The following is a 27148-nucleotide window of genomic DNA, read 5'->3' on the forward strand; positions in this document are numbered from 1 at the left end:
GTCTAGTTAAGCAGGAGAAAGGCTAGACCTGGATAAATGAGAGGGGAAGCTTGAATGTGGTGCTGCCAGATAGGGACATGGAGAATATGAGGACATGTGTGTTTATAAGGAGGATGGGGAATGCGTAAGTGATAGTGTGAGAAGGGACAGACATATGCAATGTTGGGCCACTGGGTTCTGTGAAAGAGGCACCCCAGCCCTGCACTGTGGAAATAAGTGATGCAAGGAGGAGCCTCCTTTCCCAGCTTGTGCATCTGTGCTTGAGTTGTTTTCCTTGATTTCTAGAGCTTAATAGGAGCCTTATGAGTGTTCTGCTTGTCACAAACTGCATAGTTATGTCCCCTTTTCTTACATTCAGAGAAACCCAGCAACTGATTTGACTGCCTTGATTCTCAAACAATAAAGATCCACCTTCCAACCCAAACATAATTAGGCTTGGCCCTTGTTCAGACTGCCACTGTTATTGTCTGCAGTAGACATGCTATGATCTTGCTTCCTTTCCTTTGGAGCTTATTTTATTCCCATGACTGTTTATGATAAACCAGTCCAGCTTCTTCAACTTTATTTGTAAATGTTTAAAAGGAATGTTTTGTAATTCTTATGTGTTCCTTTTGGAGAAGCAAACAGAGCAGGTTCTAGTAAAGTCCCCAGCATATGACTACAGTCAAAGAGGATTCTAATCTCTCTTACTCTAGGTTATAGAAATATGCCAACTCATTAACAGTATACCCTTTTCCTCTCTTCACAGACCAGGGGAGATGGTAGGAGATGCAGTTTCCAGCTGTAGGAACTCCTGACCAGGGTGGGGAGTGCTTGTTTCCTCTGACATGGAGTTTCATTCATACTTTTTCAGGGCTATGAGGGTAGAATGGGCTGAAAATGGCTCTATTTATTCCCAGAGAGCTTCCTGTCTGTGTATACAAAATAAGAGCCAGGCTTGGAAAGCTTGATTTATAGGGTAGCAGGCCACCCCATTTAAAATCCCAGCAGTAAACAGGTAAGCAGGCGAAGGAATACAGACTGAGGGAATGCTCTCCTTTGCATGACTTTGCAGGTAAAAAGGTTTTTGAAATAGATAGGTGTGTGACTAGTCTTTACTGACAGGTTTGGAGTAGGACAGCTCAGGAGTCTTAAATTCAGCCAGCCTTTTCACTGCTCTCAGGGCTTCCTGATAATATGTAACTGTCTAAAGCAGGCCATTTAAAAATGGCTGTTTTAATCAGCTTTTGACATGTAAGGTCAGGCTTCACCTCAGACTTTGTACTTGGGACACCAGTGACTTATATTTTGGAAGGGGTAGAAAAAGACACTGGGCTTTCTGCTTGGTTCCTATTGCTAAAACATACAGTATCCTCTTGTGTCTGCCTTGGGTAATCTATACAACCAGGACTGGATTCATGATAGAAATAAAAGGAACTTCTAGTTTTAGTGGTGGCGCACACCTTTAATCCTAGCACTCAGGAGGCAGAGACAGGTGGACTGTGAGTTTGAAGTCCGCCCCGTCTACAGAGTGAGCTCCATGACAGCCAGGACCACACAGACCAACTTGTCTCCTGTCTCGAAAGGAAAAAAAAAATTCTCTAGTAATGACCAGTGGGGCAGGCAAGTCTTTCTAGATGGAATGCTGGAGCAGTGGGATAATGATAAATCCCCAACAAGACTTCTGGGTGTTTTGTTTTGTTGAGACCAGGGTTTCTCTGTGTAGCTTTGGAGCCTGTCCTGGAACTCTCTCTGTAGACCAGGCTGGCCTTGAACTCACAGAGATCTGCTTGCCTCTGCCTCAGAGTGCTGGGACTAAAGGCGTGCACCACCAATGCCCAGCTTGAAGACTTCTGTTTTTAGACAAGATCATGAATGGCGTGAGGTTTGGGTCTATACATTTGACCAATTGGTGAGACCTTACCTTCCACAGAGATGCAACAACCTAACAAGCTCAGGAAACCATGGCTACTGATGTTAAAAAAAAAAAAACATCAAAACAAAAACAAAAAAACAAAAAAGTAAAGAGTCATCTCCCTACTTGGAGTTCACAGTCCAGTATAATAACAAAATTAGGTATGAAGTAGCAGTGAAGATAATTTTGATTGGGGGTCACTACAACTACATTAAAGGGTTGCAGCATTAGCAAGGTTGAGACCCACTGCTCTGGGTCAACACAAAGCAGGGAGAAACTTGCCCTCCCTCCTTAGCAATTTGGCTTTAGGCCACTATGCGTAAGTGCCACAGTAATCCATCAGTTCTCAATACTGAATAAACAGTGTGGTTGTGCTCACTGGTAATTCTAATATTTAGGAGGTGTAAACAGGAGTATTTGGAGTTCAAAGTCATCCTTGGCTACATAATAAGTTTAAGCCTGGGCTACGTGAGAGACCCTGTCTCCAAAAAACAAACAAAAAAGCTGCCATTTGCTGAATATACATAGAATGTCCACATTTTTAACCTGGTTCTTATAGTAATTTTCTCTTGCTCCTTGCCTCTTTTAACCACAGACTCTGGCCTGGTGGTCCCAAGTGTTTCCTATGAGCTACATAAAAAGCTGTTATCTGTGGCTGAGAAGCATGGGCTGACCTTAGAGCGGAGGCTTGAGATGACTGGTGTGTGTGCCAGTCAGATGGCATTGACTCTCCTAGGAGGACCCAATAGGTAAGTGGCTCTAGACTGACAATGTTGAATGTGGGGTGATAATGTCCTGCTTGGTCAGCCCACAACACCTCTCACATGCACACAGGCTCATCTCATGGGAGCCTCCCTTATGTGCCAGATGTTTTTGCTTGCCTTTCTGTTACTCATCTCCTGGAAGTCCTTACTCTTCCTTCTTTCCTGACAGCAGCTGTCTGAGCTTTTGAGTCCTGCCAGTTGACGGGCCTGTCTTTGAAAAGGCTGCATAGATCAAAAGGCTGCATAGATCTGGCCTTTGATAGCCTTTCAGTAGGAAGCATGTCAGTTTTGAGCGCTACACCTTCTAGAAACACCCTGAGAACCTAGCAGAGGAGATAATTCCTGCCTGCCCAAGAACAATGTTAGGAACAGAGCATGGTCTTACCAGTGGGTGTGTACTAGACCTTATGTTTGACAATGAACATACCAGTGACAACACACTGTTGTACCCAAATTCTGAACCCCAAAATCACCAAAAGACCCTATCCAATGCAAAAGCAAAGAGTCTTTGTCTTTAATAATTTAATAAGTTAATTGCATTAACACGGTTCCTCCATCCATTCGACACATCAGGTGGAGAAGGACTTGAAAGGACCGCAAGGCAGGGAATTTATTGGGTAGAGCAAGGGGAGTGTCTAGGAGTCAGCAACAGTTTCAGGAATGGTGCACTTCTGGGCTTGGGCGACCTGTCCTGTGTTGATTGGCCTATAGTCCTTCCCAGGATGGTTGCTATGCTCTGTCTGCCACTGTTAGTATAAAGAACCTCCAGAGCCCACCAGCTAACTTCTGATTGGTTCCTTGCCACATGGAGGGTATCTGACCTCATGGTGACAAGGAGGTTGGGCAGGGTCAGGAAGCTGACCCTGCCCAACCTCCACATTTTGCTGAGTCAGAGGCCTACATCTTGGTGTATCTTTTCTGCAGCCTGTCTGCAGCCAAAGCAGGGGGCTGAGTGAGGGTCTGGTCCCTTCACCATGATTTAAGAGGAGCAGACTCTGACTCGGAGCTTGGAGAACCACCCATGTAACACTGCTGGTGTGCTGGGAGCCAGATCTCCATTCTGCAGAGGTGCTGTGGGTGCTAGACGTCAATCTACTTTTCATGCTGGTGAATGCTTGTGATGGCATGAGGAAGGGCTCACTGGAGAAGCAGACCCTGTGAGTCAGATGCCAGCACTCTGCAGTATCTGTCTAAAGGGAGAAGTAGTACGTTTCCTCTAGAGCAGGGTTCTCAACCTTTCTAATGCTGCAGCCCTTCAGTCCAGCTCCTCGTGTTGTGGTGACCCCAACCATAAAATTATTTTCATTGCTATTTCATAACTGTAATTTTGGTACTTTTATGAACTGTAATGTAAATATTTGATATACGACCCCTTTGAAAGGGTTGTTTAACCCCAAAGATGTCACAACCCACATGTTGAGAACCACTGCTTTCAAGGTAGAAATAATGGGGTAGTGACTAGCTGGGTGTCTGTGTAGAGGATGGTGCTAAGATCTCCCAAGTGTGTTTGGGAAGGGAAGTGCTGAAAATCCTTTTTATCTTGACAATACCTGTAATTTTCCTCCCTGTGGAGGATGGTGGTTGGCACTGCTCCATCCCTAAGTCTTGCAGTTTCTCTCCTCAGCCTTTGTGCCTGTGAGGTGGGCCCCCTCCAGGGCTGTTCCAACCTCCTTAGCATTGGCTCTCAAAAACCAGAGGCAAGACAGTTGACTAGCAGGAAAACCATTGACTGCTTTCTCTAGGGCAGCCCCTTCCCCGGTGCCTAATCTTAGTTGAGAATGCCTATGTGTTGGGAATTGCTTCTCATCCAGCTCAACAGCTCCCTAGGAAATACTAGAAGCTATCCACAGTGTTGTCCCCATCAGATTATTGGCTTCTCAGGAGCAAATAGGGACAAATAGGTGTTGAGAAAAGGAGAACTAGCGTGAGTCAGAGTAATTCCCCAGAGGTGAGAGCCTTGATATAAAACTCAAAGAAAAAGTTGCTCAGAGTTTGAAAAGTGAAGGGCTATTTGGCCAGAGGTCATAGTTTGAGCATGGGCAGGAGAGAATGAGGGACCAAGTAATCTCAGGGGTCTGGGGGTCAGAGATAGAGCAGCTCTGCCACATGGCATTTTGGGCCTAGCAGTTCACAAGAAGATGTTCTTGGGTCAGAACATAGTTCTGGCAAACAAGGCAGTGTGCTCCTTGTTCTGGGTGAACTCCCAGTGGGAAAAACAAGCAATGAGGGCCACACTACAGACTTGTGGTGGGCTTGGGTTTCTCTGAGGCCTAGGACTTGGTCAGCAGTAGAGAGTGGGATGCCCCTGAGAGCAACAATTACCTGCTTACTGCTTCTTCTCTTTGTGTTCTAGGTTGAATCCTAAGAATGTCCACCAGAGGCCTACAGTAGCCTTGCTATGTGGGCCCCATGTGAAGGGGGCTCAGGGTATCAGTTGTGGGAGGCACCTTGCCAACCATGATGTGCAAGTCATCCTCTTCCTACCCAACTTTGTCAAGATGCTGGAGTCTATCACCAATGAACTGTCTCTCTTCAGCAAGACCCAAGGTCAACAGGTGTCTAGCCTAAGAGGTGAGCATCAGCATTGGAATGTCGCTCAAGAATAGAATATTTAATTTCTGTGCAAAGACCTGGATTCACAAAAAAAAGTGCCCTCTAAGTATTGGCCAAGGTTTCCTGCTTCCTTGGTAGCATGCCAGTCTGGTGGTGCCATCTGGTGGTGCCAAGTAAGACCTCATACGAGTAGAATTTTCTGTAGGTGTGATCAACTAGTATCCACCATATATCTATGTCTGACCTGGAACTTACTCTGTAGATCAGGCTACCCTCAAACCCATATACTCAAAACCTGCTTCTTTTCTAGCTCAGCTCCTAGACAAGTACCCTGGGCTTTGAGTGGTGACTAGGGTTTAGAAGGGTTCTAAGATACTCTATGAGAATTAGGGGTAGCTGATAGTTGAGACCCTACCTATGCTGGAGGTGGTGGAAATCGGTTAGCTTCTGAATAATTTATGAACTTAAAGTCAGCTCACTGGAAAGAATCGAAAAAAATGGATAGGAAGGACACCAGTGAGCAGCTCAGAAGGGCTGAGGCAGAGAGATCTCAGCTTCAAAGCCAGCATTGGCAACACAATTTAAAAAGGGGGGGTTGTCAGAGAAATGGCTCTGTGGTTAAAAGCAATTGCTGTACTTGCTGAGAGGGCCTGGATTCAATTCATAGCACCTACAGAGCAGTTCAAAACCCCAGGTCACTCCAGTTGTAGGACACCTGGCACCCTCTTCTGGCCTCCACACATGTTGTTCACATTTATACAGACACATAAAATGATAGATCTGAGAGAGAAAGAATGATCTAAATTTTTTGGCCCAAGTAACTCTAACTGCCTCCAAAGTGGGAGTTAACAGACACCTCAAGTTAGATGTTTGTTGAGTGTTCAGAGATTAGGACCTATGCCACTTTAACAGGAAATTTTGTGACTGAAATAAAAGGAAGTATCCAGCCTGGAGTTTAGGTATTGAGGGGGTATGGAAGCTGAAATTAGCCAGAAAAAGGAAAGAAGGGCAGCGGATTGAGTTCTTTGTTTCTGAAGTCAATGAGATGGGCAGGAACATGGGGGGGGGGTAGAGAAGGAGGTGCAGCTGAAAGCCAGGTGGAGGAAAGAGCTCCAAGTTAATTCACAGCAAGACTGAGGATTAGATTTAGCAGCGTGGGGGCTAGGGAGATGGCTCAGTGGTTAAGAACACTGGCTGCTCTTCCAGAGGACCCGGGTTCAATTCCTAGCACCCACATGGCAGCTCACAATTGCCTGTAACTCCAGTTCCAGAGTATCTAACATCCCCACATAGACATGCATGCAGGTAAAACAACAATGCACTTAAGATTAAAAAAAAAAAAAAGTCAGATTTAGCAGTGTGGAGCCTGGGATACGTAATAAACACAATTTTGGTGTAGGAATGTCTGACTGAGGTGAGAATGGGGCAAGATTTGGAGCAAAGATGGTCAAAGAGGAAAAGACCTGGTTAGAGCCCACATGACAGTCAGGAAGATCCTAGACCAGAACCACAGGCTCCTGTGTACAGTCTTAATCTCTTGAGCCATTCATGACCTACAGGAATTTTATACTGATGCCTTTTAAGTAAGGAAGCTGTGAATCTCTAATTGAGGAATGTTATTAATGGTAGGCTGAGTTCTGGGATGAATGCTGGGAACGGGTTGCAATCTCTGATGCAGTGCCAAGTTCCTGCCAGTCGTTCTAGCTATCTAAAAGGCTTCCCTCCTATGGCAGATGCTTTAGGAGGCTGGCCTGGGGATAATGCAGTTTAGCTCCCTCTCTGCTCCTGTCAGGTTGATTTCTTAGGTGAATCCAAGATTTATACACATCTTAAGACTTCTTTAAAAAAAAAAAAAAAAGACTTCTTGTTCTTGCACTGTTATAGGTTATAGCCTAATGAAGAGCAGAGGTGTGGTGATATCTTGTTTACACTGTAACAAATAAAGCTTGCCTGAAGATCAGAGGGTGGGGCTAGCCACTAGTTAACCATAGAGGTCTGGAGGTCTAGACAATCAGACAGGAAGTGAGGTGGTTGGGTGGGGAAAGGAATATAGGTAGGAGGAGACAGGAGCTTGAGAGTCTCTTTTCAGTCTGAGGATTTCGTAGAAGAAAGCTCTAGTGGCTGGCTGCTCTGCTTCTCTGACCTTTCAACTTTCATCCCCTAATCTATCTGACTCCAGGCTTTTATTAGAACTCATGCAGAGGAATCTTTTTTTTTTTTTTTTTAAAACATTGCTGTTACATTTTACTTTTAAGTTTGTTGGTATGCACATGCTATGGCATGTGTATGGAGGTCCAGGGGAGTCAGTTCTCTCCTTCCACCATGTGGGTCCTGGGGATCAAACTTAGGTCATCCAGCCCAGCAGCAAGTGCCTCTACCAACCATTGAGCCATCTCACTGGCTGGCTGTTAAAGAAGCCCTTTTAAGTGCTGGGAGAACACAGATTGTTTTTTCCCTATTCCTAAGTTTAGGCTGAGTAGAGGACCCATTTACATGAGGAATTCCTAGAGAAGGGCAGACTGACTAGAGGGGGGTGTGCAGGGCTGACTGCTTTCTCAGAACTTGTAACATCATCAGGGTTAGTAAGATATAAAATCCTGTCAGTAAGATATAAAATCCTGTCAGAAGGTAAGGGCCTTATGCCCTTGAGAAGGCTGGCCTTTGGAAAGGCATTATAGTGGTACTATCTAGAAAACCAGATGTTCATGGAGCCAACTAAGCCCTGGCCTGATGTGCTGTCTGCTCCAGGAATTTTCAGATGTATTCTTTTCATCTACAGATCTCCCTACTAGCCCTGTGGACCTGGTTATCAACTGCCTGGATTGCCCTGAGAACGCCTTCCTGCGGGATCAGCCCTGGTACAAGGCAGCTGTGGCTTGGGCCAACCAGAACCGGGCACCAGTGCTCAGCATAGACCCTCCTGTGCATGAAGTTGAGCAGGGCATTGATGCCAAATGGTCCTTGGCCCTGGGCCTGCCTCTGCCACTGGGGGAGCACGCGGGCCGAGTCTATTTGTGTGACATTGGCATTCCCCAGCAGGTCTTCCAGGAGGTTGGCATCAACTACCATTCACCCTTTGGCTGCAAGTTTGTCATTCCCCTGCACTCTGCATAGAGGGGCTCTGGGCAGCTGGACCCTGTATTCCCCTGCTCTACTCCTGCCGCCATACCCGACAACGGACGCCTTAAGGATGTGAAGCTTTGTGGACCTTGAAGATTATCTTTTGGATTGTTTCTTCTGAGAGGACAAAACATACTTAAAACTTGCCTGCCACCTTCCCTTAGTCAGGGAAGGCTTTTCCACTGGCATGCATGTCAGGGGTAGACCAGTGGCTCCAGGCATCTTTCTATCCTACCATGCCTCCATTCAAGTGGGGCTTTGTTTACAGACATAGGCAGCTCTAAGACTGTTTCAGGTTTACAGCCACTGGGCATGGGCTGGCACCTTGTGGGGTGGTCCAGGGCCTATTGGGGTCTCCACCCACCCTTTTTCAGAAGGCCTTGTCTTTCCCATGTTTCCTGTGGCCCTGCAGCTAGCCAGCTCACCCTTACTCTAATCATGTAGATCAGGCAGCATGGCAGCTATCCAGAAGGAGGCAGACCTTTGTTCTCCTTATGTCCTGAGAGTGCTGTCTCTACCTTCCCCCAGTGCCACCCAAGTTTGTTTGGAAGCTTTGAACCCTCCTGAGATGTTCAGTTTTATGATGGAACTTTTCCTGGGGAGTGTATTGGGATGACTGTAGTGAGATTCTGGACTGGCTGCTTTGCTGTTATCTTGCAGAGGTTTTGTGCCTGTGAGGCTACAGTGCCCATTCTAGTTGGGGGCCAGACGTTAAGGGTGCAGCTTTTCAGTACTGGGGAGATCCTGGGGATGTCTGGTGCTGAGCCAGAAGAGGCTCCTTGGTGCTTCTGTCCTAGGCCATCACTTCCTACCTCCTCCTTCCCCATAAATAATATTTGTTTCCCCTTCTGCCATCTCTGGAAATGGTCCTCTGCAGCTAACCTAGGATAGGTTACATGTCCCCCTCCCTCAGGCCATGGCCTCACTGTAGTTCTTATGTCTGGGCTTTAACCCTTTATAGTTGCCCTCCCCAGGTGTGCAGACTTGGGACTAGTGACCTGTCTCAAACATGCCAAAAATGAGCCCAGTTCTGGATGACCTTGCTGGTGGGGCTCAGTCATGGGAACATCATGTTGCTCAGATCCTAAGGCATTATCTTCAGGATTGTCCTGGACTTGGGTCCTATAGGCTAGTAGGATAGGACCTTGCCTGGAGCCTTAGCAGGGACTTGTTTTGTACTTTGAAGCTCTCTGCCTGCAGGCTTCTTTCTGCTGTGTCCATCACTGGATGAGGGTTATAGGTGGACAGGCAGATGGGCTTGCTAAAACGTTTGGGTATTGGGTAAAAACCCTGATATCATAGATTTCAAGCTTTTTTTTTTTTTTTCTTTAAACAGGAACATGGCCACAAACAGATAGCTTTTCCTTTCTTTAGTTATCTCCAGCTGCAGGAAAGAGGCCAGAGGACTATGAGCCTCGGCTGTGATTTTCAAGCCGGGCTTCTTTTCTGAACACAGGGTTACAGTTGGGACAGCAAGGAGCCACTACAGCTTAATAGACACATATATAATAAGGTAACTCTGCTCTTAAAGATGGCTAGCACAGGAAGCCTCTTCCTCTTCTCCCTACTCTTGGCCTGAGGTCTGAACCCCTGCTTGAGTTATTGAAAATGTTATTCCTACCTGTAGCTCTTCTTGGAAGGTCCTGCCTAGTGGCTGGCTTCAGTCATATGATCTGATCTGTCAGTATCTCATGCAGCTCTTGGGAAACCTAAAGCAAGCACTACAATAAAGTGTCAAGAGTTCTGTACTGTCTAAACTGCTTTGTAGAGTGTGATGGACTGTTTCTTCAATCCTTAAGAGCCTACCCTCATCACCATGATTGTTGGGTGTGTATAGTGACATGATGGCTAAGGCAAAACCAGATTCTGCTTGGCTACCTATAGTGTGCTATGTCCCTTGGGACTGTAAGATGCAAAAGTCTTCTAGGTCTGGCAAGTCTGCCACCTCATCCCTATCCTGGTGCCAAAATCACTCGGCTTAACCCTAGAGCAGTGGTTCTCAACCTTCCAAATGCTGACCCTGTAATATATAGTTCATGTGTCGAGCCCCAACCATAAAATTATTTCCATTGCTATTTCATAACAAGTTTGTTACTGATGAATCGTAATGTGAATATGTTTTCTGATGGTCTGTGACCTCTGAAAGGGTCATTGGACCCCCAGGTTGAGAACTGCTGTCCTAGAAGATGGTCCAGCTTCTGGCTTATTCATTGGCTTGCCTTTCTGTGTCTGGCCCAATCGACACTTAGCTTTCCACAAGCTGAGCTGCTAAGAAAGACTTTATTAATAAGGTCAGTCAAAGAAGGGAGAAGGCAAGGAGCCTGGAGATGGACACACTGGTACCAGGGGGTTACAAACAGTAAGAAACACTTTATTATAACTTTACAACATATAAATAGCTTGGGTCCAATCTGTGCTTTCTGGCAGCTGGGCACCACATCCCCCCGTCCCTTGCAGGCTCCTGCCTTCCTTCACATTGCACTGTTCATCGGTGGCTCTGGCTCTGAGGCCAGTGGGAGAGGCTGGAGAAAAGGGGCAAGCAGCCCAGTCCAGCTCTCCATCTCCTCGTGTGCTGGCCTGCATCTGTCATCTGCTGGGGTTACGGCTGCTGTGGAAGGACCGCTCCTCGGGGGTCAGGCCAGCAAAGAAGGGATGCAGCAATGCTTCTGCCAGTGTGATGCGCTGAGCAGGGTCGAACTCTAACATCCTCCTCATCAGGTCAAACAGCTGCACATGCTCCAGGGAATCCTGGAGCATGTAACTCTGCTCAAGGACACAAGGTGCCTCAGTGTGACGGCAGGGTTGTGGGAAGCCACCGCAGTCCCCTTGCCTCTGGGATGCCTTGCTGGGATGGGTTGAGGAGGCAATGATGCCTCCTTAGAGGGTTACTTCTGCCCTCCCGGGCAGACCAGCTCCTTTCCTTTCATGCTCAGAACTTTAGGCTACCGGGTAGGATCTTGCTGGGTTGGTGCTTCTACCCCACATGCAAAGTTCTGATGGGTGGGTAGAAATCACCTCTGCGAAATGCACTTGTCCAGGTACCAAATAACCGTTGACAGGCCTCCTTCCTGGCCACATCTAGGTCTTCCCTCCCCCTTGCCTCAGTCCTGCCTAGTTCTTCTCAAAATTCAGAAAAGAGAGGGACAGGAAGCGACAGTCTGACAGCTGGCTCTTCTGGTGTTTCCCCATTATATTCTCAGCCCCCTGTGGAAAGGGGCAGGGCTAAGGGCCCCTCAGGGGCAGCTTGCAGAAAGCCTTACTGCCAGTACCCAGCAGGCTTGGGTGCTGCCTCACAGAGAACTGGGATGGTCAAGCAGCTGTTGGCTGCCCATCCTGTCTCTGTTGCTTGTTTGCCCAATGCCTGGGGTCTCCTTGGCATGAGCTGAGCTGGGGGAGCCAGAAACTGACCTTCAGAGGTTTGCAGTTCTCCTTCACATACCGCCCATCAGAGCTGTTCTCATCCCAAACCAGGCCCCCTTTGTAGAAATATTTCTGCTTCCTGGAAAGTCAAGAATGAGAAGAAAGGGGAGTCAAAGAGCGGAAGCCCTCAGGGTCTGGGCTCAGGGGGGAGGTGGGAAAGTAGTTGCTATCAAGTCTCCAGGTAGCAACAGGGCCAGAACTGAGATGTGGGCCTGATCTTACAAAGGATAGTAGGGGCAACAGATTTTACCAGACTGGTTGGAGGGACATACAGTAAAGGTTATTAGGAGCTTAGAGAACCACAGAGTACTTGGCAAAGGCTATGTCTCTGGTCCCAGCTGATGCAGAACCATGGAGCCTTCTTACCTGGTACGGTGGATCATGTGTGATGGGATGGGCCCCAGGATCTTCTCCATCATAACCAAGTGCTCTCTGTTTTCATGGGTCTGCAGAGGACCAGGGACACAGCAACGAGGAATTAGGCCCAACCTCTGCCCACTTTGGGAGAATAAAGGGTGAAGAAAGATAGGCCAAGAGCTCTCCCTGCTCCAGGAGAGGAAAACTGTCTCAACCCAACCTGGTAGCAGCCCAGAGGCCTGGAACCAGGGCCAGGTTCATGTTCTCTGGCCCCACAGGTAGACCTGGCTGACTACATACCAGGTTGGTTCTTCATGCCACAGGATGCTCATGATATGCTTTTGCCCAGACAGAATCTGTTTATACCCAGTCTTGTCCTTGATGAAATCCTTCCTACCTGGTTTAGACTCTTCAACTGATTCCTTCCCCTGAGCAATTATAACCCCTAAGAGTCTAGATTCTCATGGTAACTGGTAGGATAGAAGGTATCAATTCCTTAACCACACAGAGCTTTCTGACTATGTACCCTGCAACCCACCAAGTCAGTACTATACCTGGAAGAGCGTAAAGCCACGGTAGTATTCGAAGAGAATGCAGCCAATACTCCAGACATCACAGGGCTGTGCCCAGCCCAGTTCTGTAAGACAAGATGGTAAAATATGAGACCCAGCACCCCACATCCCTAGGAAGCTGCCACTCTGGCTGGCACAGCTCTTGCCCAAGCCCCACTAACAGAGCTGTTTCTGACTAAAACCAGGTCTATCTGAGTGTCTCAGGTATTGTTCAATACCGGGTGGCAGACTGATGTGTACTGTCAAGTGGGTACCCTCACTTTGAGATGGTCTTGTGTAGCCCAAGGCTGGCCTTAAACTGATATTTTCTGCCTCTACCTTCCAAGGACTTGGATTACAGGTGTGTGCCACCACATCCAGCTATTCATTTTGACAACTGCCCAGTATAAACAATATTGGAGGCTATGAAGCCACTCACCAAGAATCACCTCTGGTGGGCGATAGTGACGGGTGGCCACAATGGTGGTGTGATGTTCGTGGTCAAATGTGGCACTGCCAAAGTCTGCAACTCGGATGCTGGTGTTCTTCACTGACTTCTCCTCGCAGCTCTGAAGGCAAGGCAGGCCATCTAGGTCAGTCTGCCCAGGTAGGTCACCTACCTTGGAGCAGGGCCACACTGTTGCCCACCCAGTCAGTGTTCTACCTTGTGCTCATTGTAGAGGGTTTCAAACTCAGAATTCACAAACAAGATGTTCTCTGGCTTCAAGTCTGTATGGGTCAGCTGGTTCTCATGTAGAACTAGGGGAGGGAGAAGCATGTATTGAGAACCCAGGCTTGCTCATCAGCTCTTGGCCAGAGCTACTCACACCACACACAACCCCAGCAGGAAGCTGGCCCTAACCCTTCGTAGCTTATTTCTTTTATTCATTCCTTTGGGTTTGGTTTTGGTTTCTCGAGACATGGTTTCTCTGTGTAGCTTTCCTTAGCTGTCCTGGAACTAACTCTGTCGACCAGGCTGGCCTTGAACTCAGAGAGAAATGTCTGCCTCTGCCTCCCAAGTGCTGGGATTAAAGGCGCGTGCCACCACCACATGCCCTTCCTAGCTTTAAGAGCTCTGTAAGTCCTCACAAGCCTCAGAGGCAGGGAGGGAAGGAATGCTTTCAAACAGCCCCTCTACCACTCTCTAGAGACAGACTTAACATCTCACTAAAGCTGCAGTATTAGTCCTTATCCTCAGCACTAGCTATGTAACAGGGTTCACTGCAGCAAAGGTATGATTGCTGATCAGATGCCTATGAGCCATCCCAGAGCAGGAAAGCCTTCTGCCAGTTTCACTGGCACTTTCAACTACTCATAACCTTTCAGCTTCAATGTTCCCATTTGGCCTGGAAGATCCTCACAACTCCATGACCCCATCTGAGCCATACTTCCAGCAAGTTCCCTCTCCACTACTGAGTCAACACATTCTAGACCTTTGCAGAACCGTGCCCCTTACTTGGTTCTTTTCCCCTGTCATCTACTCAGGCCCTGTACATCTTCTCAGCTCTAGGCCTTTCACTTGTCACTTTCCAAGATGCCTTTTCTATATTACATAAGTCCTAGTGCACTGAGCATTGGTTCCATCAACGCTGGTCTTCAAAGCTGGTGGATATTTGAGTGACAGGGAGCAGGACCTGAAATTTTGTCAGGTCCACCTTCTACCTTTTCCTCTTTTCTATGAAGGTGAAGGCAGAGTCAGTAGCCAGGCAACTTCTAGAGTCCGTTCCTGTTTTCTTCCTAAGAACCCAGGAAAAAGCCTGGCACACTGAAGACAGGACCTTTTAGCCTCTGAGAAGGACCTTTTAGCCAGAGGCCTAGGTCTGACAGATTTTGCAGAACCATCAACAGTGTGCTAGAACTGGAGGGTGGCAAGAACACTAGGTGATTTTGTTTTAATGGGCACTTACATCTAAGGGCATGGCAGAGCTGGTAAGCCATGTGCCGGACATGTGGTAGGGGGTAAGGCTGGAAGTTGTTCTCCTTCAGGAACTCAAAGGTGTTCTTGCCCAGGAGTTCAAAGGCGATGCACATATGACCATGGAAGTTGAACCAGTCAGACATCAGGACACACAGGCTAGAGGGAAAGGATAGGTGGGGTTCAAGCTCTACCTCACCTGACTCAGGGTAAAGCCACTGTTTTGCATACCAAGATACAAAGCAAACCTCAGAGCCAGAGTACATGTCTCAATCCACTCACTATCACACAGATGAACTCTGAGAACTGTACTTCCTATTGTGTGGAGGGATTACATTTTAGGCCCAGCTCACCCATGGCTAGAAATGGTGAGCAGCCCTGCCACACAAGTTACCGAGGGGGAGATAGTACAGCACAGGCCTCCAGGTACTATTGAGCTTCTTGAGGGCCTGGGCAGGTATATCCCCTCTGCTGAGAGTAGCACAGTGAAGTGCTTGCAGAGATTTGCTGGCAAAGAAAAGCTCTCTTTATGTGTCCAAACAAGTGTCACAAAGCGAGATAGGATAGAACCTGAAGTCCAAGGGCACTTTCCAGAAAGACCCAGCACACTCCCCTGACAGTGTTTTGAGAAAGCAATACCAAACTCCTGTGGGGCACTGAGAAGTCCCTAGGGTCCAGGCAACTGTAACTAGAGGATGCTCCCCCACTGAGAAAACCCATCCCATGCCTTGCAGACACTCACAACTTATTCTCTTTGTCCTTCTCCTTGATTTTCTTGAGAACATTAATTTCTAGACGGGCAGCCTCCCGGTACTTGCCCACATTACGGATGATCTTCAGGGCAACCTGTGACTTCCCTCTGTAGACCGAGAAAGAAGTAAAGGCTCTCATCAGCCAAGAACCCGGCTTTCTCCCCTTTTCTGAAACCCAGTAACTCAGTAACACCACTACATAAACCACAGATCCTGAGACAGTTTATACTTGAGGTGCAGCCTGCTGAAAGCAACACCAGACTTCCAATTACCAGATAAGATCCCCTGGCACCCATGAATGTTCTTGGTTCCTATGCTGTCATACACCTTTAGGCTCTCAGAAATTTCTAGCTCCCCAGAAGAATCCAGGCAGAAGAGTTGAGGCCAATCCTGACCAACCCAGCCCCTGGAAGCTTATTTGATAACCTATCCCTGTAGGCCAAGCTGTCCTACCAAGAGCTCAACCACATACTTTCTTGACCTGGGCAATAGTGAAGCTTAACTTCTTCACTGAAAGCCTGGGCCACTCCCTACAGCACACTCTAATCCAAGTCCTTTCCCCCAACTATCTAACTGCCTCAGCATTTACCACCAGCTAGAGGGCCAGGAACTCCATCAATATCCCATGAGAGTTCCCACTATTATTTTCCATCCTTCATACCCTAACCCCACTCTAGCAGGCCATTTGCAAGCTGTGAGCACACAAAATATGTCAGGCTGGGCTGCCAAGATTTGTCAGTGAGTGCTAGTATTCAGGTACCAGTGCAGACCTGAAATGAGGTGGCCCTGGCCTACCACGGTGTACCCTCTGGTGCCTCAAGGGCTGGCCTTGATGCTGGAAACAAGTTCATAGGCCCAAAGGCAAAGACTTCAGAATGCTGTTTTGCTAATTCTCATCCATTTTTCTGGTTTCTTGGGCAGGTGCAGGCTAAGGAGAGGCCATCACTTCAGATTTCTGAAACAGCCCCCCATTCCACCCCCAGTAGTCTTATCTTTAATACAGGTGTAACTCATTCTGAAAGAAACCCCTGCCAGGGCTGCTGGCAGAGCTGAATTTCACCTCCACCGGCCTGCACTGACTCCCTTTGAATTCTTTAAATGTTCCCAAGACCTTATGTCTGACCTTTAGTGATTTCAGGCTCATTTCCCACCTCCAGCTACTCAAGGAGGGAACAGCCCATACCCTGTAGCTGTCTTCCTGTGCCAGAGGTCTTGGATCTGTCTTATCTACATCTGGTCACAGGACAGTGCCCCTATACTCATTCTTGGGTTATGGTGGATGAAGAGGTATCTGAATGGAAACAGGGAGCAGAAGGAAGCCTCTCCATCACATTAGACTTCATCTCATGGCTGAAAGAATGGCTGACTTTTGGTTCAATGGTTCTTTTAATCAGCCCACTTGATGTGGGAGAACCATGAACAGCAGGCCCAGCTCAGTCATCAATGGCTGAGGTGTAACTTGGGCAACCTCAGAGGATGTTCATGTTTCATCTCTGAAGCAGTGACAGTCATGGCTCAAACGAGGACACCAGTACTCTTTTGCTAATGCACTAAAGCAATCAGAGGTTATTAGACAGGAACACAACTGGTTCCCAGAGGGTTGCTCTCACCTACAGCTATAGGGAAGAAAGCAAGGATCCTAGTCTGGCAGATGATAGGAGGGTAAGTTTTATACTGTTAGGATTGGAGGGAGTCATTTGGCCTCAGCAGAATGACACAGACAGGCACCGCCTCCCCAGTCTGGACACACTCAACATGGACTAAAGATCTTAGCCACACTGGGATGGGCACCAGCTGCTGGATGAGAAGGCAGGAGTCTCATTTCCCTCAGCTGGAACCTCTCAAGCAGACACGGAAGGGGCAAAGACAGTATGAGGAGCCAGCAGCATTCTTAACCTCTAGGCCCAGAGGGAGAAGGAGTAAGGTCCCCCTACCCTGGTCTTATTTTTAACATGGGCGATAACTCATTCCAAAAGAAACCCCTGCCAGGGCTGTTGGCAGAGCTGAATTTCACCTCTACTGGCCTTTGAATTCCTTAAAGGTTCCAAGAACCTTGTTGTCTGTCCTTTTCTCTGCCTAAGAAACCAGATAAAAAGGATGACGCCTGACCAAAATTCTCTAAAAACCATAAGCCAGGCCTTTGGTCCTTCCCTGTGATCAACGCTACAGTCAGAAAGGTAACCAGAAGTTCTTGGGCAGGGATGTCACATGCCTGTCAAATCCCAAGAATTTCTCCCTTACTTCATGAGATCAGCAACACCCAACATATACATACAGCAGTGGTGCTACCCATCAAAAAGAGCTGCACCCTCACGAACCCCAAAGTAGCTCTTCCAAGGATGCTCATACCTAGAGTTGGCTGTGCTGTTCTAGCATGCTCACCTGGCATGGTCCAAGCACTCCACCACCTTGCCAAAGGTGCCTTCGCCCAGGTTCCCCACGATCTCATCTGTGAGAGAGAAGAAGCTAGGCATGAGAGACTGCAGGGTTGGAGTCTGGCAGCTCCTGTAAGTTCAACAGCATTCAAACCCTCAAAAACAACAAAGGTTCTTTGCTCACTGCTACACTCTTAAAAACAGAAGTTGCTAGTGTCTGTGTCATTCAGGCAATTACTGGTGGCCCCACTAAGGCGCCACGCGCACTAGAGGCCCCTCCACGCAGGAGAGGTCTCATCTAACAAGGGGGATAGAAAGTAGAGAGGTAAAGTTTTACGAAAGGTGGCTGTACATCGCTCTTGGAGCCAATCGCCGATCCGGCACACCAGGTGGCCCTCCTTGTCATCTTCCACACTCCGGCTGCTGCGCTTACTGCTCTGTTGGCTTCTCTGCATGCACCGCCCCCCGAAACGCCATCCGACCAATCGCATGGTAGGCGGTTCCGATTGACAGATTGAGGTGTCAGTCAAAGGCAGAGGTGGAGACGGTGAGGAGCCGGTGGGTTGGTTGGTTGGATTTTCCAGATCCCAGCATTTCATAAGGCACACAGCATATATAACGATAGGGATATTGCAAGGGACACGTCAAGACACAAACTGACTTCAAAACAGAAAAGCAAAAACAGCTACAGGTATGTAAGAAAACTCGGACATTATCTCTAAGAAGAGTGCCACAAATGCTCAGAAAGATGTCCAGCCTCTGACACAGAGGGGCCAGGCCCCAAGGACAGCCACAGCCCTGACTCCCTCTTCTGAGTCTCCCCCGCCCTGACCCTCCCATGACTTTGGCCAGAGCTGAAGACGCAATGAGAACAAACGGCACAAAAAGGCGGCTGGCCCAAACTGGTCCAACCTTCTGGAATGGTCAGAGGGCTATCCTGGCTTTAGCTGCAGCAGTATGCTCAGCCTGCCCTTGCCTGCCTCTGCTCGCCCACATAACCTTACAACATGCTCAACAGCTGCCACATAAAACCATACTACCTGCCCCCACATGACATCCTTGGCCAGACTTAACCAACTACCAGAAACAGCCTTCTGCCAACAGCTCTCCTGCCACCAGTCTCCAGCAGGAAATGAGCCTGGCTGAGATCCTCCAGGACAGCCGACCTTCAGGCTCCAAGCCAGCTCCTGACCTGGCTTTAGGACCTGTGTCACTCACAAACCAATCCCGTCCCATAACAACAGAGGGCACCAAAAATAAGCAGAGCAACAGACTTACACTGCCATCCTGTGGCAGCATGTGGCAGCATGTGTCTGAAGCCACAGGCCATGCTGGACTCAACCTTCAACCCATGCCACTCAAGTCACAGAGCACTGAGCAGAAAAGATACCTCCAATGAACCCACCACTACTATTCAGAGGCCTCTTGGCCAGCAGGAGGACAACATAGGGAGAACAGATGGGGAGCAGAGAAGAGAGCACAAAACCTCAGAAACACACAAGTGACTTTCCTTTTCCAGGGGATTGAGTACAGTGTGGACTCTTGGTCTGTTCACCCCACCACCCTAGAATGCTGGCCAACCTGTTTTTAAGTGGTTTGCAACAAGATGAGGCCTGGGACCCCATCACACAGAGAGCTGCCTCTCCTTATCACAAGTACCCCACCTATCAAGGAACAAGGCAGAAGAGAGCCTAGCTGGAAGTTGGAAGCTCCCCATCTGAGCTGTCTGACAGGGTAAAGTGATATGCTCTTACAGACCATCAACTTGGAGAAGGCTCAACACAGAAATTCAAGATCTGTATCAAAAAAGAGAAAGGGCTAGGAAGTCAGGCAGTGGTGCCTAGCACTCAGGAAGTAGAGGTAAAAGGATCAGAGTTTTAGGCCAACCTGGAATACATACCAAGATTTTCAAAAACAAAGAGGAAATGTAGGGATTGGGGTGTGAAATAGCTCAGTGGTAGAGCACTTGCCAAGTATGCATGGGCTCCGGGTCAGACTCCCAGCATTTAAGAGGAAAAAAAACATGACTGGTAAAGTGTCCCTTTTTATTGGGTAATGCAGACTCTGGTCCTCTGGGAAAGCGGGGGTTTGAAAGTGAGGCGACAGAGGTGGTCAAGTCCACACTCAAAGCACTTAGCTATGTGCAGAGAGATGAAGGGGACAAGACCTGATATGAAAAAGACCAGGTCATATAAACCTCAAATCGCAAACCAGCAATCTTAGTATGATCCCTGAGAAGTGTGTCCCAGGCATGTGTACCATGTAGCCTATGTCTGGAACAGCGGGTAGACACAGACAGGCTGGAAACCAGCCAGCGCCGGAGCCAGAGCCCCTACAGTTGCCACTGGCAAGGGGCCAGAAGATGGAGGGCATAACGTCCTTGCTTAGCCCTGTACCAAACACACACACGCACACGAATGTGTGCACACACAATGGTATGTGTGCACAGGGCTGCCAGTACTCACCCAGACCAGCCAGCCTGAGAGAAGGCTAGAAAGAGATGAGGCTTTTAGGCCTCTATTAGCACACTCTGGCCACCACTCACCGAGGAGGCGCTGCTACAAGACCTGGTACGGCGTTTGTGACAGTGGTGGGCATGCTTTCGGGTACGGTATGGCCCCCTCTCTCGTGACCGTCTCCGATGTCGAGAACGTGAAGACCCATAGCAGTCCTCTCCAAAGGATGGGCTCCGCTCTTCACACCTATATGTATCACTATCACGGTGTTCCCGGTATCTCCGCTGGTAGGGTAGGCGGTCATGGCTGCCAAGAGAGGGTGAGGACATGAGTCAAGAAGGGCCCTACCAGCAAGGTTTCTGCCAGCAGGCAAGAAGCCCTTGGCAGGGCCCCTGCAAAGGCTCTTAAGGAAGGCCTGTCAGAACTGAAATAGCCAAGCTGAGGGAAGTAAACAGGAAGAGAAGGTGCAAAGGTACCAAGCTTACTCTCCAGAGCCTTGGGTAATGATAGTGTCCCCCCAGTGCCCCAAGGAATAAAGAAAGTGAGCACAGGGAAAGGCCTCCAACAGTGACAGAGTTGTCTAGCCTGGTACAACTGTTACTTTGGTCTAGGGACTCAGACAGGACTTGGGACCAGTTCCTACTTGCCACCGAGGAAGGATCACAGGTGGGGTACTGGCCTAGAAAATACAGAGGAAGAAGGACCACTTTGTGACAAAGAAAGAAAGGATGACAAGGAAGGCAGCTTCTGCTGAGGCCAGGAAATGGAAGTAAGGATAGGCAAGGAGTCCAAAGAGGTCATGGCAAGGATCCACAAGCAGCTGGGCAGAAGCAGCCATCTAAAGGAACCTAAAGCAACCAGAGCCTCTGGGCCATCTGCTCATCTAGCTGAGGAAACAAGTGTTTCTTTCCTTCCAAACCAGATCCCACTCACCTTCTGGACCGTGATCTCCTTGGGGGAGGCTCCCTTCGGGATGGGTATCGTAGTCGACCTTCATGCTCCCGACTGTAAGACCGCCTCCTCTTCCAGCGGTAGCTCAGGTATGGGTCTGGCTCTGGAGAGCGGTATCGCTTACAGTGATGCATCTAGGCCACAAGAAAGAGAAAACTCCGCTCAACACACAGTTCACTGCTTCCAACCACAGGGCTGCCTGGTGCAGCCAGGTGCTCCTGAAGAAGAGGCCCATTGTTCTATTTAGGGGCAGCCCCCTGCCCCCAGGGTTTATGAAGTAAAGAAGAACTCTGAGGTCACAGTGACAGAACAGCAGACAATGGGTGACTCCATCCTTTTGCCACTGAATAAACAAACAGGTGCCTCTCCAGCGTGGCCTAGGGGCCTGAACACTTGAACTGGATGAGTCAAGGCCAAGATACAGAAGTAAATCTCTTAGGGGGGATACTAAGCAGTGCCACAGAGATGTTGCTAGGACAGGGGGAAAGAAGAGCTTTGCTCAAGGTCTTCCTGCCTATGGAATCCTATAACCTAAATGTTCTAGGAGCCTGAAACTAAGAAAACTAGTGGCATGGAGCCAATGGTTTCAGACACTGAAAGCTGTCTTGCTAAAGCACTGAACTACACTCAACTCAAAGAAGTTGTGAGGAAACACAGTACAAATGAGAACACTAACCCGAGCAAAGACAGTGTCTCATCAAAATTCCCTACCTCTACTAGGGTCTAGCCAAGTGGGCACGGGCCCAGAGGCCTGCCCAGTCCTTGCTAGCCCATCAAGTCTCAGGCCAGAAAGGTGCCACAATCCTCAGAGACTCTAAGCTGCTTGCTTGAGGCACATTTCAGAGGCCCTCAGACCAACTACAGTCCCATACCAGGTGTTTCACCTTTGACCAACAGCATCACTGACATCCCATCTAGCTCCTCCTGATCAGCACTACTTCCTGTGCCTAGAAGAGGTGGCTGCAGGTTTACACTTGGAAGCAGAAGTAGGCTTTCTATTCACTATCCCTAGCCACTAAGGACTTATATCCAATACAGGAGACTCCCAAGCTGGATCAGCAACCAATTGAGGAAGGTGGCTACATGAGGCTGGTACCATTTTCACCCATATCCTGCCCCTTCAAGTTTTCTCCACCAGATGGCCAGGCAAGAGACCTCTGCTTGTTTGCTTTACAAGCCAGCAATTGCTCATATCCAATCTCTAGTCTTGCACAGTCCTAGGCTTGCCTGGCCCAGCACCTTTTAAACAAATTCATCAAGGTTGTTTCATCTCACCAGCATAATCCAAAAATGAAAACAGCTACTTGTGTATGAGCAGGACAGGGAGGCCAATTCATCTAAACCTCCAGGAGCCTCTGAGGACCCTAAGAAAGGCACTGCCTTCTATCTCCCCACTAGCAACCCTCTCACTGAAAAGTCTGGGCTACCCAGAAATCCTTGGAGATAAACACTACATAAAATCAGTACATTTGTTGTTTTCACAATCATCTGAATAATCTTTGTTTTTGTTTTTTTTCCCCAGTTATCTTATGGCAGGTGCGCAAGCTATGGCCTGAAAGCAGTGTCTCATGTCTAATTGACCCAAAAGACATCTTACTGGCCAGGGCACATATCTTCCCACAAGGCCAAGTGTGGTCCAGCCTGCCCATCCTTACCAGGCAGAAAAAGCACCCTATCTGGAGGATGTGGTCTAATATCCACCAGGTCAAAGTTTTCCTTCTGGGCCTTAGAAAACTTTTATGACCACATGTCTACTTGAGCTTCCGAGTCCAATGACAACCCAATTCACGGCATTATCCTTTCACCGCCTTCAGCCTCTTCTTGAAGCAAGGAGACAATAATCTCTTAAAAGATCTACAAGAATTAAAAATGTCTGCCCTATAAAGTCAAAAGCCTAGGCAGGTTTGGGCCATAAGAAGTACTGAAGACAGCCTTTCATTAACCCTGAGAAGGTTCTGGGTAACACTCAGGGTTATGATGAATGCCTTAATTTATAATCTTTTCCAAGGGATCTGGTAGAAAGTTTTGGCAGAAAACCCCGAACTCAATCCCAGTGCTGCCACTTACTGGCCCCGTGGCCTTATTTATACAAGTCACTTTAGACCTCAGTTGCCATGCCTGGAAAATGAAGATAACACCTGGCAAAGAAAGCCAAGTATGACGGCCATGAAGTACCACTTATAAGGTAGTAATGGAGATCACCTCCTTTGCAACTCATCCCGGACAGGTGAAATATGGGAAATATCAAGTGTCCCACGTCATCATACCAGCCAGGGCTTTCTGGGCCCATTTCTCATAATCCCTCTGATTTCCTGAGACTCAGCAGAGAGGCTTTTTAAAACTTAAGAGCCACAATTATGCTTTGGGAAGTTCTGCTCTGCACGATGAAGAATAAAAGTAAGCTAAGCTAAAAGAAACCAAGCTAAGAATGCTTTTCTCTGAGCAGGCCTAGCTGGCTTCTCATTTGCTGTTCCTGGCTAGAGAACCGGGCTTACAAGAAGAACAGCCAGCCAGGTCAGCGGCTGCCCTCCCGGATTCCTGCCACCCAAGCGACCCATGGTTATTTTTGGCTGGCAGTGCCCCACCACTGCAACCTCAAACCTGCCACCTCGCAAGCTGCGGCTGCCACCGGGCAAAACGCTCCTCCTTTTCAAGGGCACGGAGGAGGGAAGATGGAAGGCCGCCAACTCCGCCTTGACGGGGGCCAGACTCAAGCAATTCCCACCCAAGCATCAGGGCACCCGCACCCGGAACTAAAGCATAGAGGCTCCCGGCCGGACCGAGGAGCAGCCTGGACATTTGTACTCCCGGCTTGGTCTGCCCCACTCTCCGGGATGGAGCGGTTCCATCGTAACAAACACCGAGGGGGCCGGAGGCCCGCACTCGAGTCCCTTCCTTCCTCCTGGATCCCGGGGACCTCAGAGCCCCGTTCCCCGTAACCGCCAAGGGAAGACCCGGCGGCCAGAGGGAAGGCCAGCCTGGGCCAGAATCAAACTCCAGGCGGCGCGCGGCGGAGGTCTGCGGGCGGGCTAAACCTCGAGCCCGGGGCAGGGAAAGCCTTTCCAGGTTAGCCTAGGTCGGACGCGACCACAGCCGGCTGGCCCGCGCGGGGCCCAATGTGGAACGTCCCAGCCGCCTCGGAGGCCGCTAGGGCTCCGCCTCCGACACCGCGGGATCCAGAAAAGGGGTCTACAGTGACCGCCCTCCGGGAGAGAAGCGGCGGGTCAGGGGTGAGAGGTCGGGACCGCGGCCTGACGTGGGCCGAAGAGGGAAAAAGGTACACGCTGAGACCCGACCGGGAGCTGAGGTACCCGTACCAGCTTGCCCGTCCCCACCGACTCACCCAAGCCGCCCGGCCGTGGGCTCGGGCCCACACTCACCGTCTCCCAGGCTCCGGCTGCGGCTAGGCCCCACTCCCCACTCCGAGCGCCTCTTCCGCTTCCGGCTCCGGCCTCCGCCCGTGGCAGCACCGCCCCTTCGCGTGACGCAGCCGTCGGAGGCCCGGGCTCGACCCGGCCCAGAGGCCTGGCCGCTCTAGCCCCCAACTCGCAGGCTCTGGGGGACCGGCCTGCCCCTCTGGGGTCCGGGCCGCAGCGGTGGAGGTCTCTGCTGGGAGGTCCCGGGAGCATCCTCGGGCCGCGACCCGCCCCTCGCCGTGCTGTAGTGCACGTAGGCCCCCGAGGCCGCATCGGTGCTCGACCGCCACCGCGGCCGGTGCCCGGCTCTGGGCCGAAAGGAGGAACCCACCGGACTGCCAGGCTGGGTCCACCCCGCCGCCGCGGCCCGGCCGTGCTCGCCAGCCTCTTTCTGCGCGCGGAGAGGACTGGCATTGTTCTCCCGGGGCCCAGGAGGGCGCTAGAGACGAAAGCGGTCGGTGCGCCCGGGCAGAGGAAGGCGGGCGCGACTCCGCTTGCGCGCAAGAAGCAAACGACACATTCTACTCTCGGCTTGTGCGGGTTTTTTGAAAGTCTTGGCGCCACGCCCCAGCTCTCGAGCTTGCGGAGCAGTCTCCGGGAAGATCCCCGCGAGCCTCGGCGGTGGGGTCTGAGGAGAGGACGTCCCCTTTTCTTGAACACCTCAGAGCGTCTCGCTGCCAATCAACACGGTTGCTGGGCTAGGAAATCCGTGCCACACAAAGCGCTCCGTGCAACGCTCCAGCTCTGCCAGTCGAATTACTCGGTCATCCTTTTTGCTGCGGCCTCTGGCGTGACCCCTCCCACCTACTGTCCCATGCTTTGTCGTGGTAGGATCATGAGGCCCTATTTTTCCAGAAAAGAAAACAGGTCGCGGTCCTTTGGGAAGGCCTCGCTTTGACAGCGTCTCCGCCCCCGCGCGTCGCGCAGCCAAGCGGGCGGGTGCGGCACCTAATTGCCCCACGCCACTCGAGGCTCGTGAGGCTGGAGCAGCCGGCCAGGGCGGGGCATGACTTCCCTTCAGGATCTCGCTGACTCAGCGGGGACAGCCAGGGTTTACCATGTGCCCTGCTCCCCGTGCTGGATGAGATGCGCGCCCACCAGGCCCTGTCGCCACTGAGCCTCCCTCCTATGCTGAAAGTGTCGCTAGAGCCTCTGTCTCTGACGTAGATGGCCTGATATCTTCATCACCACCAAAGGAAACAGTGGCCAAGTTAAAAAAAAAAAAAAAAAATGCTGGGTGATTACGATTGCTAAGGTAACCTCAAACTGGCCCCATGGTCCCCTTCCAACCACACAGACATTCAACAGCAGCTTCAGCTGCTGCTTCCCCTAAGTCTCGCCACAGGAGCCAAAGATACTGAAAATTCCAGGTGTTAGAAGATGCAGTTCCCACCCTAGGCTCAGGGCCACAGTAACAGAATTTCATACGTTCACAGGTTTCTGTGGTGTCATTGCCTCCCACCAATATCACCCACTCACGTTTCCTCAGCTCTGGGAAACCATTATTCTCTGGTTTAATGACTACATTCTCAAAAAGCTTCTGTCTCCTGCCCTATACCGGGCATCAGGAATGGGCTATCGTCCTGCCTGCTCTCCTAACATGGAAAATCCAGGCGACCTACCCGAAGCTCCTCACCCCCACTCCAATTCCAGAAAGCACCCCTCCAGACTTAAACAGGTGCTGTCTCCTAGCCAGGTCCACTCCCGAGGTTGCAGCTTGGCGTTTCTCTTTGAGGGTCTCCTGTTAGAGCCTCGTTTTCTTGTCTCTCTTCACAAAAGAACTCTCATCTATCAGAAGTAAAGAATTGGTCCTGGAGTCAAGTTGGGTTGACTCATGCCTCCATATATAAATACACTCTTCATCTCTCCAGTGCTCTGCTGAGAGGTAACTCAGACCAGGCCATTCATCCTGGGAGGAGCCTTGCTGCTCACCCACTGCCCTTTGCTGGTAAGCCTTTCTGTGTGATTCCTCTCAGCACCAAGGAGATGTCTTTTTCTGCTTTATTCAACCACCCACAGCTCTGTTTCTCCCCACTTTTTTTTTAACCCCTCGGTTCTTGAGCCCCTATTCTCTCTATGTAGCTGTCCTTGCATTCCCCTCTGCCTGGAATGAATTGATGCACATTTGAGCCTGAGCCCCAAGGTCACCTCCCTGGAAAGCATCCTGAGAGAGGTCAGATTCCCCTGTGGTGCCACCCTCCCTTGGTTCCCCACACCCAACAGCCTGGTTTGGAAGGCCATGAACCTCTTAAAACAATTCAGCACAACCTTGCTCCTCAAAGAGGAAAATGGGCAGCCTAACTGTAGAGGCCTCTCTTCTACTCAGACCCAGTTAAGAGTGGAGTTGTGGGTCTGTGCTAGGGTATGAGATTAGTCCTCATGGTCTGTTTTAGAGTGGCCTTGAGTGGTGCTGATGTAGGAAGACAACCAAGAAGGGCTGTGGGAATAGGCCTAGAGTGGAGGGAGTAACAGGCTTAGAGGGGTAGGGACCGCTGGAAGGTTGTATTAACTTGAGAGGGACAAAGTTCTATGTGTTAGATCCATGAAAGGTGGGGTAGGAGAGAGGTCTGGCCACCATCTGCTCAATGGAGATGTCCTCTAGGCCCTTCCAAACCTGGAGTTGT

The 27148-nt window shown here is 49.7% G+C and overlaps 2 protein-coding genes across 5 annotated transcripts in view; one reads left to right on the plus strand and one right to left on the minus strand.

The window, feature by feature from the left end:
• The window catches only part of Edc3 (enhancer of mRNA decapping 3), a 34598-nt gene extending 24510 nt beyond the window's left edge, over positions 1-10088 (plus strand). The window contains exons 5-7 of the mRNA XM_051197560.1: positions 2490-2643; positions 5012-5229; positions 7991-10088. Coding sequence (XP_051053517.1) covers positions 2490-2643; positions 5012-5229; positions 7991-8325 — 707 coding nt within the window. The 3' untranslated portion in view covers positions 8326-10088. The remainder of the gene's footprint in view (positions 1-2489; positions 2644-5011; positions 5230-7990) is intronic.
• Positions 10089-10681: 593 nt separating this feature from the next.
• Clk3 (CDC like kinase 3) lies at positions 10682-25549 on the minus strand. 4 transcript variants are annotated; one of them, XM_051197551.1, is made up of 13 exons: positions 24489-25549; positions 21091-21242; positions 20247-20463; positions 18054-18150; positions 17709-17775; positions 15317-15433; positions 14567-14733; positions 13324-13418; positions 13099-13228; positions 12663-12745; positions 12118-12197; positions 11740-11830; positions 10682-11094 (listed from the first exon to the last, which is right to left on the minus strand). In XM_051197551.1, the coding sequence occupies exons 1-13, from the start codon at positions 24936-24938 to the stop codon at positions 10918-10920; spliced, it is 1923 nt and encodes a 640-aa protein (XP_051053508.1). In that variant the 5' UTR covers positions 24939-25549; the 3' UTR covers positions 10682-10917. The 4 variants fall into 4 exon arrangements, with proteins under 4 accessions (XP_051053508.1, XP_051053510.1, XP_051053511.1 ...); XM_051197553.1 differs by having other exon boundaries at positions 24452-24608; XM_051197554.1 differs by lacking the exon at positions 24489-25549 and adding an exon at positions 23856-24381.
• Between the last annotated feature and the right edge of the window lie 1599 nt (positions 25550-27148).

Source organism: Phodopus roborovskii, unplaced genomic scaffold (genome assembly GCF_943737965.1).
Source record: "Phodopus roborovskii unplaced genomic scaffold, PHOROB, whole genome shotgun sequence".
Classification (NCBI taxonomy): Eukaryota; Metazoa; Chordata; class Mammalia; order Rodentia; family Cricetidae; genus Phodopus; species Phodopus roborovskii.

Bases quoted from the DNA above. Each gene is read 5' to 3' on its own strand.
- Clk3 (XM_051197551.1), bottom strand. From the start codon at position 24,938: ATGCCAGTCCTCTCCGCGCGCAGAAAGAGGCTGGCGAGCACGGCCGGG. The intron at 21,243-24,488 runs GTGAGTGTGGGC...CTTGTGGCCTAG, and splicing joins CAGCCGGAGCCTGGGAGACG to ATGCATCACTGTAAGCGATA. The intron at 18,151-20,246 runs GTGAGTGGTGGC...CGGTGCATGCAG, and splicing joins CTTGTAGCAGCGCCTCCTCG to AGAAGCCAACAGAGCAGTAA.